The 18,146-nt window shown below is 45.8% G+C and overlaps 1 protein-coding gene across 1 annotated transcript in view; it reads left to right on the forward strand.

The window, feature by feature from the left end:
* The first annotated feature begins 7,273 nt into the window (after window positions 1–7,273).
* The window catches only part of MAMDC2 (MAM domain containing 2), a 110,214-nt gene continuing 99,341 nt past the window's right edge, over window positions 7,274–18,146 (forward strand). The window contains exons 1-2 of the mRNA XM_016214236.2: window positions 7,274–7,344; window positions 7,661–7,774. Of these exons, the coding sequence (XP_016069722.2) occupies window positions 7,311–7,344; window positions 7,661–7,774 (148 nt within the window). The 5' untranslated portion in view covers window positions 7,274–7,310. The remainder of the gene's footprint in view (window positions 7,345–7,660; window positions 7,775–18,146) is intronic.

Here is an 18,146-nt window from a genome sequence, read left to right on the forward strand (position 1 = left end):
AAGCCTGGACCTGTGAAAAACTTGAGTTGGCACAAAAATAACTAATATTTATACAGTGCTCACAATGTGTCAAGCACTCTTTTGAGTATTCTGACAATATAAGCTGATCTAGTATCATGACCACACTGTGAAATAGGTATTATTATGATTTTCATTTCATAGAAGAGGAAACTGAGACACAGAGAGACCAATAATGTGCTCTAGGTTCACAGTTAGTGGGAATCTAATCTCTTTAAATACCGTGTTTCAGCCCTTTGGAAATCAAGCTACCAGATTAGAGCTACTAGTGTGATTTGCTTTTCTCAGGTAATGTGACTTTGCACATGGCGCATACACACTCACTCGAACGCACATACCTCATACGCCTGCTCAGAGGTGATATTCGTTATCTGTCCCCCTCCCACTGATGTCCATTCTGTCTCTCAGTGCTCAGTGCCTTACTGGTTGTGAACATCACCCTGTCCCTATCCAGTTTAGATGAAATCACACAATGTGATCCCAATCGAACACATTCATAACGTCAGAAGCTGTAAATCAAGAAGCTAAGCTGGTGTTCCACTGCTTTTGGGGGGAATGTTTCTGGCTGCAGAGTGCTTTATTCTTCCCCCCTTTTGTTCAGGCCAGCACTCAAAAAAAAAAAAGAGAGCCAAGAGCCTACCACCTGGTGTAGCCCAAGTTGCCTACAGCCTCCTCAGTCTCTGAAGCCACCGTTGACAGTATTAAGTCAGATTCCAATGTCCTTCAGCTCACTCTGAGCCCCAGCAGGTGACACAGAGCCTTAACTCCGTGGATTAGGGGTTGTCCAGGGGTAAGCATGCATGCACACGGACCACCTGCATCCCCGACACACCATATGCTGCCCACTCTCACTGCAGGGAGCCCTGAAATGCCAAGGAGCAGTGTCTGAATCAAAGTGGAACATGATACTGCCCCCCAGAGCCATTTTCAATACTGCAGGGGTCATAGGCCTGTCTGTAGCCCAGTGTTTGTAGAGATTTAGGTGAGCAATTCTTTCTGATTTTCCCAACATCACAGCCTTTCTCCTGAACTCTGGCCGGAGTCCACGAGGCTGGGCTGCAACAGGCTTAGGTGGCAGGATCCAGCCTGTTCCATCATCTCTATTTCCTTCGAACACCCAAGGCTTGGTGCCTCCTTCCAGCGCTTGAGTTCTCTCCCTGTAGTCTACTCCAACCCTCCCTCCCTCCCCACAGTTCACCAAATGTGCTGCTCTGACTCCCTGTTCAGACTGTTGCTCCTTTCTGGACTGGCTCTGTGTTTCCAGAGTGCATCTGTAGTTCATTGGTTTCTATATATATGCCCCTGGGTAACCTCCAGTTCAGATTTAGTTGTGTGTTTTATAATTTTTCTAGTCATAGGGCTGCAGCTCAGGCAGGCCTCTGGGCTGTGTGGATCCATGGGGCTATGCTGTTCCTTAGCCTTCCCTTCAGCATGCATTTACTGAGCACCTAAAATTAGCCACACATAGAGAAGGCACCAGAGCCAATACACAGATAAAGCACACTTGTTCTCTGCCCTCGAAATCTTAGCTTCTCCTGCAGAGACAAAGTTGTTGCAATACAGCATAATACACATTGCATCTTAGGAAGACAACGAAGCACCTACACCGGGGGGGGGGGGGGCATTTGAACTAGGTCTTGAGAAACAAATAGGAGTGCGTTAGTTCCCCAGGGCTGCATACAAAGTACTGCAAACTGTGTGACTTAAACAACAGAAATTTCCGTTCTGGAGGCCAGAAGTACAAAATCAAGGTGTCAGCAGTGTTGGTTTCTTCAGAGGGTTATGAGAGTAAATCAGTCCAGGCCTTGCTCCCAGCTTCTGGTGGTTTGCTGGCTGGTTTTTGCATTCTGTGGCTTGTAGAAGCATCGCCTTGATCTCTGCCTCCGTGTTCACATTTTCCCTGTGTGGTCTGTGTCCCAATTTCCCCTTTTGATAAGGACACTAGTCATATTGGATTAGGAGCTCACTCTCCTCCAGTGTGACCTCATCTTAACTAATTACATTGTAATGACCCTGTAAGGTCACATTCAGAGATACTGGGGACTGGGACTGCAATATATGAATTTGAGGGTCAAGGGAACACAATTCAGCCCATTAAAAGGAGTTTACTAACAGAAAAAGGGAAGAAGGCATTCTGATTCTAAACAGAAGAGCACGTGAGAACACAAGAGGGGTGGACAAGTGGACATAGTTGGGGAAAGGCAAATGGCCAGCAGGGAAGTGGGTGCTGGGGTGGGGTGGATGTGGGATGGAGATGGTAGGCTCCACTCTGATTACAAAAGACTTTTCCCATCAGACTCTGGGTATGAAAACTTCACTGGGACAGAGAGAAACTCACCTCTCAGCCCACTCTAGGGGTAGAGGCAGGAGACAGGAGGATCTGAGAACAGGACATTTCTTTCTCTCTTTCTTTTTTTAAAAATTGACCTTAGAGAGAGGAAGGGAGGGATGAAGAGAGAAAGGACAAGAAGGAGAAAGATACATATATAGAGAAACATCAGTGCGAGAAAGAAACATTGATCAGCTGCCTCCTGCACGTGCCCCAACAGGGAATTGAACCCGAAACCTAGGTATGTGCCCTGACCAGGAATCGAACCTGCCAACTTCTGGTGTACAGGATGATGCTCCCACCAACCGAGCCACACCAGCCAGGGCAGAGAGGACATTTCAAAGAGTCTGGTCAACACCCCTCCCCACCTGGTGTTGAAAGTATAGAGGTCAAGAGGGCTCCACCCTGTACCCTTGGGCAAGTCACTTAAACTCTTCAGGCCTAGTTTCTTCCCCTAGAAATTGACCATGAAACCACCTGGCACAGCACAAACATTCAACACAAGGTGCTAGTAGTATTCCTCTGATAAGCCAGCCCAGGGAACTTTGATTTAGAAAAAAAAAGTAAAAAAGTTGCATTCAAACCATAGTGAAGGATATCTGACTCCAAGTTAGGATTCATAGTGAGCTGATGGAGGAAAGATTAACAGTAGAACATATCTATTTAAGTATCCATTTCCTTTTAAATGCTCACTCTAAAAGAAATACCTACTTTACTAATTCAGGTCATTTGAGGGTAGCAATTTGAACACTGAGTTATACATTTTGTAATAGGAAGGAGATCTGTAAGAACTGGTTCACCATGGGCCTTGGTCCCCCACAGTAGATGATTCAGATCCATGGTGGGCACGTGACTGTCCCTCAGGTGAGAGGCAGCTGGTGCTGGGCAGGAACCAAGGGACATCACCGGCCAGCCTTGGGGCAGAGCTCCCCACTCCTCCTGCTGGAATGCCACAAGGGTCACTGGCAGGATAAGCCACAGAGCCTGGAATTATTTTACCATCTCATTTCAACCTGATAACAGGCAATGAGCAGGGGCTTGCCGGTGTGTATGTGGAGAGAGAGAGAGAACATAAAAGTAACACAGGGCACAAGGCTGAGTGTGGAGTGAGAGGCAGAGGAGCCCCAGGCAGTGTGCAGCTCAGAGACCCAGAGACAGAGAGAGACAGTGACAGAGAGACAGAGAGACAAAAATCCAGAGCAGAGACAAGTCCTGGCTTAGATTAGAGGGTATATCACAGGCTATAATTCTCAAACATATACTATATAATAGAAACAAAAGCATAATTACTATAAAGGGAATTATGAATAACCTTACATTTGTACAGGACCAAGAGTATCACAAAGTCCTTCCCAAATACTGGCCCATGAGATGGAAAACTAATGACTTATTCTGTCCCTGGTACTTGAAGACATGTGACCTTGGTTAAAAGTCATCTAGGTTCTCTCTGCCTCAGTTTCTCTTTAGAATGGGGCAGGTTTTGTGTGCCTGGCTACCGCTCTCGAGGGGTGATGGTGAGGCTTCCCATCCATCTCTTTGCTTGTATCTTGATGCTGTATACTCCAGTTTAAGAACTGAATTTGGCTTTTTTTCTGCTCCCACAGAGATTTTAATATATTGTTTTAATTAATTGAGAGCATTTGAAATTCAAGAACTGCTACATATAAATCTGGACATTGGATTTCTTTTGAAAAATGGGCAGAATGGGCAATGCTGGGCCTCTGTCCCACTGTGGCAGCTTCGCCTCACGCTGGTGCCAGCGATGCCCTTTAGCTCACTACAGTCCCCACCACTCCCCATTGTCTCCTTGACATTCATTGATGTTTTTCTTTTTCTGTTTTTTTTTAAAATCCTCACTCGAGGATATTTTTTCCATTGCTTTTCAGAGAGAGTGGAAGGGAGAGAGGGAAAGAGAGAGGGAAATATCGATGTGAGAGAGACACATCAATTGGTTGCTTCCCACACAAGGGCCCGGGATCAAGCCTGCAATCGAGGTACCTGCCCTTGGCCGGAATTGAACTCAGGACCCTTCAGTCCTCGGGTGACACTCTGACCACTGAGCAAAAACAGTTAGGGCCAAGAGAGCTCTTTAGAGTTTTGAAGTTTTTCATTTTCTTAAGACTTGGAATATGCAAATGAACCTAAGGCAATCCTAAAACTTAAAAATACTCTGCAGGTACCTAGGGAAAAGGAGAAGCAGTTTGATAGATGCTAAAAGCTTGTTTGCTTCAAAATAATATTTTGAGGTTTCAACTGGATTTACATCTGTCTTTGAATTTTTAATTAAGCAATTTGATCAAACGCATCAGATATTTAGCACTGCCTGTGAGCTAGAAATCAGAAAAGAATATAAGACAAGGGAGACAGTCTACTGGTTGAGAAAATGGGCTTTTGGAATAAAGCAGATCTGGGCTTGAGTCTTGTCTCCCATTTGCTGCCAGTGAACTCTGTGCCTCAGTCTCCCTAACTATCAAATGAGAGTACTAATCTATCTACCCCATAGAGACCTGTGAAGGTTAAACAACATTCTCTATGTAAAACATGCATAAGAGTAAACATGATAAATGTTATTTATCATTATTAGCTACTTTCTGAAGCAAAGCAAATAATGCACGCACACTAAACAAATTTTAGATCATTTGAGTCATTGCTTACAGAAAATTCATGAAAATTTGTCCAAACTTATTTTAAAAGGATCCCAGGGGCCCTTTTTCCCCCTTAGTAGAGAGAAGACTGTTGAGCTCCCTAATACTGAAGGTGACATCTGAGTAAAGACCTGAAGGCAGTGGGGATGTGAGTCCCATGACTCTCCTGGGAAGAGCATTTCAAGCAGAGGGAACAGCCAGTGCAAAATTCTGAGATGACAGCTAGACTGTGCCTGAGGTTCAGCCAAGAGGTCCATGTGGCTGGAGGGAACTAAGCAGGGCAGATGAGGTCAGAGATATAAGGGGGTAGAGGTAGGTCTTATAGGATCTGGTAGGTCATTGTGAGGAGACTGGATTTTGCTAAATGGTTTGGGAAGCTGTTAAGGAGACTTGAGCCACGGAGTGACATGGCCTGGTTTCTGTATGAAAAGGATCCCCTGGCTACTGCATTAGGCATGGAGTGGAGGTGGGCAAGGCAGAAGAAGTGGGGACACCGCCACTGGGGGGCTGCTGCAGTATCCCCAGCTGACAACAATGTTTAGATCGGGGCAGTCACAGTGGGCATGGAGCATGGTCAGCACCAGCTATATTTTGAATCCTGTACTGACAGGACTTGGTAATTAGAGTCAAGGATAACTCTCAGTCTTTTTGTCCTAAAGGAGGAAACTTCCTTTAACTAAGAAGAGGAAGGTGTAGAGGAAGGCAGGGTGGGGAAGGAATGGGAGGTGTTCATGTTGGGACCCCTTAAGTATGAAATAGCTCTTAAGCATCCAAATGAAAATATTGAAGTGGAAGTGAGAAGAGTCTGGAGTTACCTAGCAGTCTGGGCTACAAATATAAATTTAGGAGTCATTGGGCTATCGTTGGTGTTTCAAACTATAAGACGGGATGAAATCACTGAGAAAGTGAGGAGAGAAAGAAACAGGAGCTAAGAGGACAGAACTTGGAGGCATTCCATGTTCAGTGGTCAGAGAGGTAACAAGAAACAGCCAAGGAGCCTGAGAAGGAGCAGCCGATGAAGGACAGGGAAAACCAGGAGAGTCTGGAAACCAGGTGATGGCATGTGAGCAGGGCTTTGATGGTTGAACAGGAGTTTGTTAGGTAAGTGGTCCTCCAAGTGTGATTGCAGACGAGCAGCAGCAGTATCGGCATCTGGAAATTTGTTGGGAATGTGCAGAACCTCGGGCCCCACCCCTGGCCTACTGGATCAGAAACTCTGATGATGGGGCCCTCCAGGAGATTCTGATGCACCCTCAAGTGTGAGAACCACTATCCTAGGCAGAAAATTGCCTGCAGGACATTAAAATGAGGACTGAGAAGAAAAAAACCCCACAATTTTCTCTACTGGAAGAGAACACTTTTAAAGACCCACTTAGTACTCAAAGCAAATTTGTAGCCCATGGGTACCTATAAACCCCTCCCCAACATCATACCACCTTCATGGCCCGCATCCCAATTTAGAAAGCTTCCGTTAATTTCTCATGGCTCTCTGGAGAGGAGGAATGCCCCCAATTCACTGGACAGAGGGAAGGCTGAGCACCAGGCATGCCAGACATTCCACTGCTAAAACGGGGGTGGGGGTGAGGGTGGGGGTGGAGGTGGGGGGTGGCATTTCAAGGTTAGCATTACTGGGCCACGAATGCTGTAACTCATGAGATGTGAAGCTTATTCCGCCCTCCAGTTTCCAAAATTCCCTCTAGATTTTCCCAGGAGGATTCCACCGTCTCCATTCTGGAGAGAAGAAGTTAAAATTAAGGCCAGCCCCGCAGGACTGGCATGCCAGATGCAGGGAGGCTGTCCCCAGAAATAAGCTGGCTCCCACGGCGGATGGGCGGGGCGAGGGCCCCTGTCCCCACCAAGCCGAGTGGCTCCTGGAAGGCCGGCCCCTCCAAGGGTTTGCAAGGGGTCTGGTCCCCAGCTTTAAAACGCTGCGCGGAGGCGCTGCATCCCGACCTCTCCTTTCCCCACCCCTCCTGGCCAGCCTTTCAAAAAAAAAAAAAAAAAAGTGTGCAGTTGTCTTCTCCCCGCCCAGCCCCATCCTTGCCCAGGACCAGCTGGGCGGCGGGCCAGCCCCCTTAGGGACGCGGTCAGACCCGCGGCTGCAGCAGAGCCCGCGGCGCTCTCCATTTGGGTACCTTCAGCTTTGCGCCCAGCCCCGGAGCCGCTTTGCAAAGTTGAGCCGCTTTAAGTGCACGGTTTGCCTCTCGACTCCTCGCTCCCCGGGTCCCCGGCGCCCCTGCCTCCAACGCTCCCTTCCATCGGGAGAAGCCCGCGCCAGCCGGCTGGCAGCTTGCACCCCTTTCCAGCCCTCCGCAACCATGCTGCTGTGGGGCATCCTCCTGGCGGTGCAAGGTAAGGCCTGGACCCGGGTGTGTGTTTGTGGGGACCCTGTGCCTCTCCTGCAGCTCCGGTGGCCAGGGCGCCTTCCCTGGCTGAGCCATCCGAGGGCGCCTCCGCACCCCAAGCCAAGCCTGGGGTGGCGATGGGGTGCGCGGCCGGATAGTGCAATGGAAGCGCCGGCGGGGGGAGGGGGCTGTAACGCACCCCTCGGCTGCGGGTCCTGCACGCCTTCCCCGCGCTGTCGCCAGGTAGCGTCCCCGGGGCGCCCTGAGTTGGTGCAAACGCTCCCTGTCCCGAGCCCGAACTGAAACTCGCTTTGTGCCCGCAGCCCTGCAGCCTGGCCGTGCCTTGGACCTGCCCGCTGGGTCCTGCGCCTTTGAAGAGAACACCTGCGGGTTTGACTCTGTGTTTGCGTTCAGGCCGTGGATTTTAAACGAGGAAGGTAAGGAGGCTCCGTGCACTGGGGCTCGAGGTGAACTTCCCTGCTGCTTGGCACTTTCACGTGGGAAATGCGATCTTGGAGTTAAATCCCTTTGGGAGGAAAAGTGTGCGTCATGGGTCCTCCTTCCTAACCTCAGCTCTGCTGCAGGGATGGCCAAGGAGGAGATGGGGGTGGGGCGAAAGGGGTGCCATGCTGATGACTGTCTCCCACCGTCCCTGTGCCCCTGGCAGGTCATCATCCTCTCTGGTCCTCAGTAGACACCTCTGTGAGCTGGGAAAGTTGGATGAGGCATTCCCTTCCCAGCCTGTGGGAGTGGTTCCACAATTCTGTGCCGGGACCTCAGTGTTTTGTTGCATGACGTCATGGCCACACTGCTGTTGTTATTTATAATCCAGCACTTGGCAAAAGAGGAAACCAAGTCCATGACCTTGTGCCTGAGGTCGCCCAGCTGCTGGGTGTTGGTTATGGTCTCACCACTACATACCATTTGGGTTCTAGTGACAAAGTTTAAATATGGGGTCTTCAGATGTCTCTTCTTACCCTCATTTAGTAAAAATAAGTAGCTCTCCAGTTCCCAACAGCAGGCACTGGGTGTCCCTTCTCCTTCCCTCTCTCGCTCACTTGTGTCACCCCTTTCAGCAGACTGATGCCCCAGGCCATTTAGACCAGGAAAGAGCTTCCTTGAAAAAATACTGCAGCATAAAGGAGACCAGCAAACCACCTTCCCCTTTTCAATTGACCTCAGGCCTGGAATTATCCAAGCTGGCTCCCTGGAGAAGGGTGGAGCCCAGACGCCCCGGTTAGGATGTAGGAACTGTCATCATAAGTTACTCTGCCCAGGCTTCTGTTTGGGGCTTTGTGTACATTGGCTTCTCTGACCCTCACAGGTGGGTGAAGTCAGCCCCATTTTTCAAAGGAGGGAATCTCAGTCTTCGAATATCAAAATGGATTGTCCATGTCACATGGCATCTTTGAGTGACCAGCTCCGAGCTGTCTAGTTAGGAGAAGAAAGAGGAGGGAACTCGCTCAGTAGTAGTCTGGAACTAGGGTAAAAGAGTCACTTGCATGACCCTGAGAATGAAAACCTTAAATATTGTGCCCCAGATACCTCTCTAGTCCTGGCCCTGAGGAAAGGAGAGGAGCATCACCCCTTAATCCAGGAGCCCCAGTCCCTGAGCCCCCCGCCCAGCCTGCTGCCGCCTGGGTCACTCAGCTGCCTCCCCGACCACAGGAAGCGCTCTCCGCTGAGCTGGCACCTCCGCACAGCGGCAGTTAAACGGTGCCCCTTCAGGGAAAACAGGAAGGTGCTTAGAGGAAAAGGTGATTATGGTTTAATAGTATAATGAAGGCACTGTTGCTTTCCCATTTCCTTTCTTTCTAACTTCCAACGGCCACTGCTTTCTGGCTCAGGACTAGGACTACTGGTTTGGCTGGGGGAAGTGAATTCGTTCCCCTGCGAGCACTCCAGGCAGAGCGGGCAGGTTAGGCTTCAGCCGTTACAGATCGAGCTTTTCAAAGGCCAGAACTTGGACATAACAGTCCACTCCAGAGGGGCCTCGAGCTCATTGTGTGCCAGCGGCTGTGGTTGCCTGCGGAGAAGCTATCGCTAAGAATTTCTGTTCTGAACCTATTTCTAGGCTGGTAAATAAAAGATAATAAAATTGTCCTGGGCTGAAACTTGGCAAGCTGTTCCCAAGTTTCTCTGCATATTTTTTTCATCTTGCGGCAAAAACCCTTTGAAACTGGTTCCATCTACCTCCGTGCGTTGTATCCACCATAGGAAGTTGTAGGTTTCAGTGACTTCTGCCCGCAGTGTTTGGAACACATGTGTCCTTGGTCAGGAGATTAATTTACAGTGGCGAGAACAATACTAAAGCCCAGTGAAGGAAGTAATTAGAATTTCATCACAGGAGATTCAAATCTGGGGTAATTGTCTTAAAATATCTCCCCAGCTGCCCAAAATTATATTTGAGGTCCAACCCTTCAGTTTATTTCAAGTATTAGTTCCCTAAGTGTCTCTCGTTACAATTCCAATGTCTCCAGTTCCTGGCCATTTTGAAACATGCTTGATCTCCATTGGGCACAGAATGGGTGAGTTTGGGCAGAGCAATATGTTAGCTTGGGTTGTGTATCACAGGGACAGGGTGTGACGCCAGTGCAGGTGACCAGCCCCTGCAATCTAGCCTCCTCTACTTTCTAGTTTTGCCAATGGTGATCTTGTTTTTCATATTTTCCTCTGTTTTTGTGTAGAATTTTTTTGTCTTCCCTAACTTGTCAAGGCAAGTGAGATTATGTCAGACTCAAATTTGAACTCGCTTCTACACTTCAGTTTTGAATTAAATCCAGGACAGAAGAGATCTGTTTTATCCCATAAAAATCTTTTTTATTCATTCACTCCTTTGAACACTGGTCCTCCGCTGAAATCCAGACTATTGGTTCCATTTCCCTACTAGCAGCTGTGGGGACAGAAGGCAGTTGGACTGAGGATTCTTAGAGAACAGAAAGTTGGCCTTGCATCTGAAGAGTCTCAATTCAAATTAGTAATCAGGTGGATGTTGGCTTCACTCGGATTTTTGGATATTTTGGTTTAGTACCTTTAACCTAACTCCCTCAGAGGAACTGGGGAGGGGGGGTAAACTCCAAATCCAGGTACTGCTCTTTAACTGGAAGTTTCAAACACTCAGCCATGCAGTAGGGGAAGGCAGATACTGACATGTGTCAGGTTAAAAGAAGGTAAGAGATTAAATTCAAAGCACTTTTTGTAGGGTAAGCATTTTTTTTCTATAGCAGTGGGGGTCAGGGTTTAAGAAATTGCCTAATACATGAAGAGTTTGGGTGGTATTTGTACCCCAGAGCAAGTGCTGGTATCTGAGGCAGGACCTGGCTAGAGGTTTGGCATAACCAAGGGGCAGGGGTGGGGCCATGGTAGAGTGTGCCGAAATCACATTATAAGCACATATATGTGCCTCTTTCAGACCTCCTTTCTTCACCCAAACCCCTTCCTTCTTTCTCTCTTTTTTTAACTTTATCTTTATTGTTGAAAGCATTACAGATGTCCCCTTTTTCCCCATTGACCCCTTCTACCCTGCACCCACTCCCCGCCCCAGGCCTTCACCACTCTATTGTCTATGTCCCTGAGTTGTGCATATGTGCATATAAATTCTTTGGTTAATCTCTCCCCACCCACCCACCCCCACCTTCCCTCCGAGATTGGTCAGTCTGTTCCATGCTTCTATGTCACTGAATCTATTTTGTTCATCAGTTTATTATGTTCTTTAGATTCCACATATAAGTGAGATCATGTGATGTTTGTCTTTCTCTGCCTGGCTTATTTCACTTAGCATAATATTCTCCAGGTCCATCCATGCTGTCCCAAAGGGTACGAGATCTTTCTTCTTTACAGCTGCATAGGGACATTTACACTCTTCCTTCTTTTTTAAGGTCTCTTTCAGTCACTTGGCCATCTGAGTTTCAGTTCTGCACTCAGTCATGTGCCAGTTATTATAAATAGTGATAAATCCCGCCTGATATTTCTTGAGGCTCAACTAGAGCCAAAAGTCTGGCAAGGGTCCCAAGGGGCCTTCCTGGGACAGGAGGAGCAGTCCTCCTTTCCTGTAGATTACAGCTCTTTTCTTGGCCCTGGGGTTCCCACTCAACATCCCACCCTAAAATCAGGGGTTCATAAGGCAATTCCCATACCCTGGGCCTGCTTGAGCCTGCATGTCCTCTGCTTGTGGCTCTCCTGGTGCCCTCTAAGCAGAAATACAACCCCCACGTTGTATAGAGGCTGGAGAGCAGCTCAAATAGGGAGTGTTCCTTGGTTGTTTCTTGGAGAGACAGTCAATGCCAGGAGTTGATAAATTATTCCTGCAGCAGTATCATGTGGCATTTCCCGGGCCGCCCTGGCTACTGCTGCCGTCAGGTTGAATGTGATTGTCATGTGCTGTGCCTGAGCACAGCACTGATTCTGCTCTGTACTTCACAGGTAATTCCTGTTCATGAGAAACAACTGAAGTCTAGTAGTTAGTACAAACTCTAAGCTAGACAGCTTGGATTAGAATACATGCTGTGTGGCCTTGGGCAAGTTCTGTATCCTCTCTGTGTCTCAGTTTCCTCGGCTGTAAATGAAGATTATAAAAGTACCTATCTCATAAGATTGTTGTAAAGATTGAATACATTAATACATGTAACAAGAATGAGCACTTTAGACATGTAACCTGATATTATCCTTGCTCTCACTATTACTAGATTTCTATTTTACCAATCATGATTTCTTCTAGTTCAAACAGCTTTCCAACACAGCTTCTGGGGAGCTGAGAGTCTCATTTTCTTTTGATTGTAGATTTGCCATTTGCTCTTCATTCCAAATAGAGGAAGAACATTCTTTTTTGTATTATTTGCCTCTATTTTTAGCACCCACGAGCCTCTCAGGCCATCTAACTTTGGTGCGGCCTGAGGTAAAGTAACAAGGTACAGAGGTAAAGTAACAAGACCAAGTTCACATTTGGCTTATAGTTTCCCTCAATGACTTACACTTTTTCTCTATCAATTCTTGGTTTGGGTCAGGAGTGCTTTGCACCCTGTCCCCTCACTCTCCCACACTCGCCTGCTCTTCCCTACATATCCATCCACAGAGCTGATGCCTCAGCATCAATCAGGCTCCATGACTGATGGTGCTGGTGCCTTCTATGAGGTGCCTAGCCAAACTCGTCTCTCATCTCCTAAGCTCTTGGGTAGGTCCCTAACCATTGGCATCCCTTCCAGTCAGTCTAGGCTCTTGAGTTCTCTGCCTGACCCTCCGCTTGGGATTTAACCTGCCTGGACTGGTCATACCTGCCTGATCCTCCCTGCCTTGACTGACTTCTCCGGATGTAGGCTCAGTTGACCTTGTCTGGCCAAATTCCCTCCTATCAAGGCCAACACCCAGTCTGGGTTCCTCCATTCTCAAATTAGAGGTACTCAATGGGAAGCCCAGCTCCTCACCTCATCTCCAACAAGGTGTTTGGGGGGTTTCTAGGATGTTTCCTTTCTCATAATTGCAGAAGTCAGCTGTGGTCACAACGTATGGGAAAGAAAAAGTAATTTCTTGTCATGGGACTTTCTGCCTTCATTGCCATCTTTAATCTCTTAGCCTACAGTTGCCATGTTTTGTGAGTTGCACCTTGGGATACAACATTCATAAAAGATCCCGGTTCTTAAAATAGCAGAATCTCTTTGGTAGGTCACTCCAGAGTAGCCCTACTTTTCTTACTAAACAGTATTTAATTTTTAAGAATTTAAGTGAAACCCATTTGTTTCATAGAGGTGATGTGTATCTCAATAAATAGGGCCAGCAGGTAGGTGAACATCTTTTGGGCATTGAGGCTGGTCAGCTTTGATTTTCATATCTGCCAATTATCCCACTGCAGAAAGAAGGTAGTGCTTAACACAGAAAAACACATTACTAGTGATAAGTGAGAAAGTTATTTAAGGGCAAGAAACTTTCACAGCATATCAGAAATTTCCATTATATCCATTAGGCCATACCCAATTAAGCAAAGCATAATGTCATACCTGATGTCAGCAAAGCATTCCTGACCAAAACTAAAAATTTATAAATAAATTCTTGTACCTATGCATTAGTAGACCAGTGGTTCTTAACCTTGAATGGACATTAAAAATGCCTAAAAGTTTCTTTAAAATTAGTCATGTCCAGGCTCTACCCCAAGAGATTCTGATTTATTTGGCCTGAAATGGGGCCAGACTTGGCATTGTTCGCAAAAAAACAACAACAAACACTACAAATAAACTCTCTAGGTTTTTCCAATGTGCAGCCAGGGTTGAGGACAGTGCCTTAGATGACTTCCACCTCCCCAACCCCTCCAGAAGTAAGAAAGAGTAGTAAGAAAGAAGTAACAAAGAAATTGTTAAGAATCCCTTGATGATTATCAGTTGTTCACAGGATAAAGCTCAAAATGCCGAGCTTGGCACTCAAGACCCTGAGTTTCCCAGGTAAATGATTTGCCCCAAATTATATTTCTACTCTGCCCTCTCATTAATTCCTAATGTGCTATTCATTCAACACACCCTTGACTTTATGTGCCCAGACCGGGAATCGAACTGTGACCGCCTGGTCCCTAGGTCAATGCTCAACCACTGAGCAACACTGGCCAGCCCTCTTCACTTTCTTCATCTCACTTCCAACCTTGTAAATCTTGTTGGCATCTCCTTATCGGAGTCCTCACCCCTTCACCTCATCAGAGAGTTACATCTTTCTGAACAGGGATCACATCCTCCCCACTACACCTGACAGATAATATGTGGTATCGACAAACACTGAATTCAATCAATCTCTAAAGCTCTTGAAAAGCCTTGACATTATTCCCTGCAGTGAAAGAGGTTTTGTTTAACAATCCTTCCTAACAAAGGACTTCAAAGAGTTTGGAGGCTTATGTTGTAATTGCCAAATATAACGGTGAGGCAGTATTTCAGCTTGCCTCACCAATATGTGGTCTGTGTCATCGCTGACATAGCACGGACACACAGCCCTTGGGTTATTTAGCTGTCAAGGCTGCCTGAGTCCCTTGATCTTCTGCCATCCCAAACAATCACAAAGCCACCTCGAGAGTGACACTGCTTGATCAGAAAAGCATTTTTGGCAAAAGATTATCAGACTTTGAACTAGCTTTTGAGAGCTGTTGTTTCCAAGAACTCAAGTATGAAACATCAATAGTACCCACCTTGATGGGTAAAAGTGAGTAGAGACATTTGTTCCTAAAAGAATCTCTTGCACACTGATATGACTAATGGAGAAACCAATGGATTAGGTTTATGATTGAGCGAGATCTGCCAGAAGAATTGCTTTCTCTACTTTGTGAAAAAGTTATTTGTGTTTTTGGGGATTCTGAGGCTAAGAATAAGATGATAAAATGAAACAAAGTGGTACTAAACCATAACTTCATGGTTTCCTGAATGAATCATGTTTTATAGAAAGAGCTTCTGCTATCATTTGATCAAAAAACATTTGAGTGCTTGCTAACCATCAGGCCCTATATTAGTAGTTGAAGTGCATAGAGAACAGGAAGTACATACATGGTCATGGTCCCTGCCCTTGGTGGCACCAGAAGACCAACAGGAGGAGACACAAATCTGTAATTATGGTAGGAGCTCATGGAACTGTATACTACTCATAGACCTTCCCTGCAAACAGCATGAGTTGGCTGTTTCAGCAGAGGAGTTTATAGGAAGGGTATCAGTTAGCTTTCAGAATCAACAAGAAGTCTAGAGAGCTATATAATGGGTAATAATAAAGAGATGCAAAGTGTGGACAAGATCCTACTAGAACAATTTGTGTGACTTTGCCGTGGACATTTGTCACTGCACGGCCGGACCTGCCCGTTCATTATCCTGCAGACAATGAGTAGTATGTGGCCTGCTATCCAGTTCAGCAGCTGCAAGGAGGGTCGATGTGAGGGGGATAAGGTTGGCACTGGGGAGGCTGGTTGGCAGCCCATCCGGTGGTCCAGCTGAGAGATGATGCAGGTTTGAAACAGGGTGGGTGAAACAGTAGGGATGAAGGGAAGAAGTAAATGAAATACCCAAAGGAGACTCAGTTGGCAGGACTTGACGACTGATTGGGTGGGAGCAAGGAGTCAGTGAGTGGAGAGTGACTCCCAAATTTTTAGTCTGGGTACCTATTTGTTTAGTGGCACCAACAGTTGAGAAAATTTCAAATTTTTAATTTTATTTCCGTTATAGGAGCAGTTCCCAACGAGAAGTGTGAAGTGAAACCTAATGAAATAGTTGCACAATAGCTCTCTATGCGGCCAGGGTCGGTGATTCAGAGGCAGCGTTATAGGGCGCCTGCCGCGTGCATTTCTTATCATCATGTCTCACCTTCGCAGGGATCCTGGGGGTGGTTAGCCTCAGCCTTTTACAGAGGAGAAAGGACCAGACACGGAGACATGAAGATAACATGCTCGAGGCAACACACAGTCAGGGTTTCCACCCATGCCCACCTGGCTCCAAAGACTTGAACTTCACTTGGCCGTAGGCTCCCTCCCCTCAGCGAGTAGGACGGCCCCTTTGCACTTCCAGAGGTCAACACCAAGACAGACAGACCTGCAGGATTTATGCTTCTCTAGAGTTAGTGGGAACCCTCTGCCAAATATGCGATGTCCCAACATTCCAGCTCCCTCCCTGAGCTCTAGGCCTCGGCTGCAACCAGTGCGCCTGCCACGTGGTGCTGGGCCTTTGGAATCAAGCTGGCGTCAGGCACAGGCAGGGAAACGTAATTTCACTTATTTTTTCCATAACAGATTAAAGTTTACTCTTGGAAACATTTGAAGGATTCTCTTCTTAGCACTCAGCATAATTTTGGCAGAGAACTTCAGGGAAAATTTACAGTTTGACTTAGAATACTTTGGCAGCCCTAAGGAATACTCCTAAACTTCGAGTTCATCCGTTCCTACTGTGAACGCTTTGAAAGGGTGCTGAGATAAATGGGTTTGTTGCAAGCTGGTTGCCCTACTAGACAAGCATTGTGGTCCTTATTTATTGTTACTCTTAACAGAATGGCAATATTGCTATACAGCAAAGAGATATATAACTTAGCTTGATGCTGGGAGGAATTTCCATTCCTTATTTGAAAAACTTTTGCCTCACTGCCAAGGAGACTGAAGTGTTATTTGGGGCCATGCTTATAACGAAGATGACTTTAATATGCTTCAGCTTCGCCGCGAAGCTGCCTTCTTTGCTTACCAATATTTTATGACTAAGATTATTTAGTTTGAAATCGTAACTTAGAACGGTTCCTTTTCTAAGCTTCTACAGATTTCTTCTAGTTGATGACTTTATTAAAAATGGGTAATAGACTGTTGGAGAATTTTCATGTTTAAGTCTGTATTGATCCTGCATTAGCCAATTTAAAAATATAAGCTTTTTGGAAACTCTGGTTTTCCATTACAGATTTTGAAAATCCGGAATTAGCCTCTGAATCATATTGTTGTTTCTGGAAACTTTTTCCCTTTTCTTCAGATCCTGATGAGGAAAATGTGAGTTGAACTTGGGTATCCTTTTGCTGTTTTTTTTTTTTTAAAGAATCAACACAGAAGAGCAGATCCTTTTGAACTCATGTTTGATACTTAGGAATAACTGAAAAAATAAAATATACCCGAGATTGCATAGTATTAGCCCTACAGATTTCCATCTTTGTTGTCAACATAAATACTCAACAAACTACCTACACATGGTCCTCTATTAAATATTGTCTAATAAAAAAGAACTGATGTCAGAGATGACACATCTAAAGATGCAGAGTATTGGCAAGAGGCACAATTCATTTTTAATCTTGGGCTTGTGGGCTGGGACTTATTTGCTTTCCATACACATATGCTTTAAAGAGTGTTGAATTCAAAAGGAAATGCTGTTAAATGTAGAACATTAAAATCTCAAGTTTTTAGATAAGCCCCCATTTAAAGAACATATCAATAATTACCAACAATGTCATGTTCAAGTTCGATCCAAGTGGCCTTCCAGTCTGTCAAATAGGCTATTTAGCAACTTTTGAGAGAGGATGAGGGTGGCCTTTTGTGTAACAATTGTAACAGCTGAATTGCTGAGAAAGTTTCTCTGTCCCTCAGCATATCCCTCAGGCCTCTTGCCTCTCCACAATTCAGCTACTCACAACAAAAACTGCTGGAAGATGTGAAGGGTGCAAAATGGTTTATATTTTTAATTAACTCCATTTCTTTCTCATTTTGATTATCAGAAAGCCATTCATAATTTTTTCTCTACATTCCTGTCATAAAATAAGTTTGGAGACATTTATGAGTGATCTCTTGCTGAGCATAATATTAGCCTAGTAGTCTAAGAATTCTTAGAAAATGTAATGGGTCTTGGAAAAATAGATAATATTCACCATCCAAATGGGCAGTGAGTCACAGTCATGCACCAAAGACTCTGCATTTGAGACTCGTGATTTAAGAACTTTATTTTTGGAAATGTTTGATAAAGGAGAAAAGGCTGAAGAGAGAACTGCAGGGAGTCAGTTTCAATCTCCTTTTAGTCCCGATCACTAGCAACCAGCGGCATTACAGAATGGCATGCCATCCAGGCACCCCCAGCGGGGAGCTGAGGCTGATGCCTGGCATGTTTTATTTAAGTATTTCGAGAATAGACACATAGATGATCATTTTTATGTTTATCCTTTGTTGTTGTTGTTGTTTTAAAAGAATCAAGATCTCATTTCAGATCTTGATTTTAAAGAGCTCATTTGAAAGATCTCATTTCAGAGTTGCTAAACAAACTCAAAGACCACAGTGGCATTTGCAAGCATTTATTGAGCGCTGGGTGATTATGTTGGCACTGAGCCAGAAAACCTAGCAGAAAAAGG

Source organism: Miniopterus natalensis, chromosome 12 (assembly GCF_054644295.1).
Source record: "Miniopterus natalensis isolate mMinNat1 chromosome 12, mMinNat1.hap1, whole genome shotgun sequence".
NCBI classification, from domain to species: Eukaryota; Metazoa; Chordata; class Mammalia; order Chiroptera; family Miniopteridae; genus Miniopterus; species Miniopterus natalensis.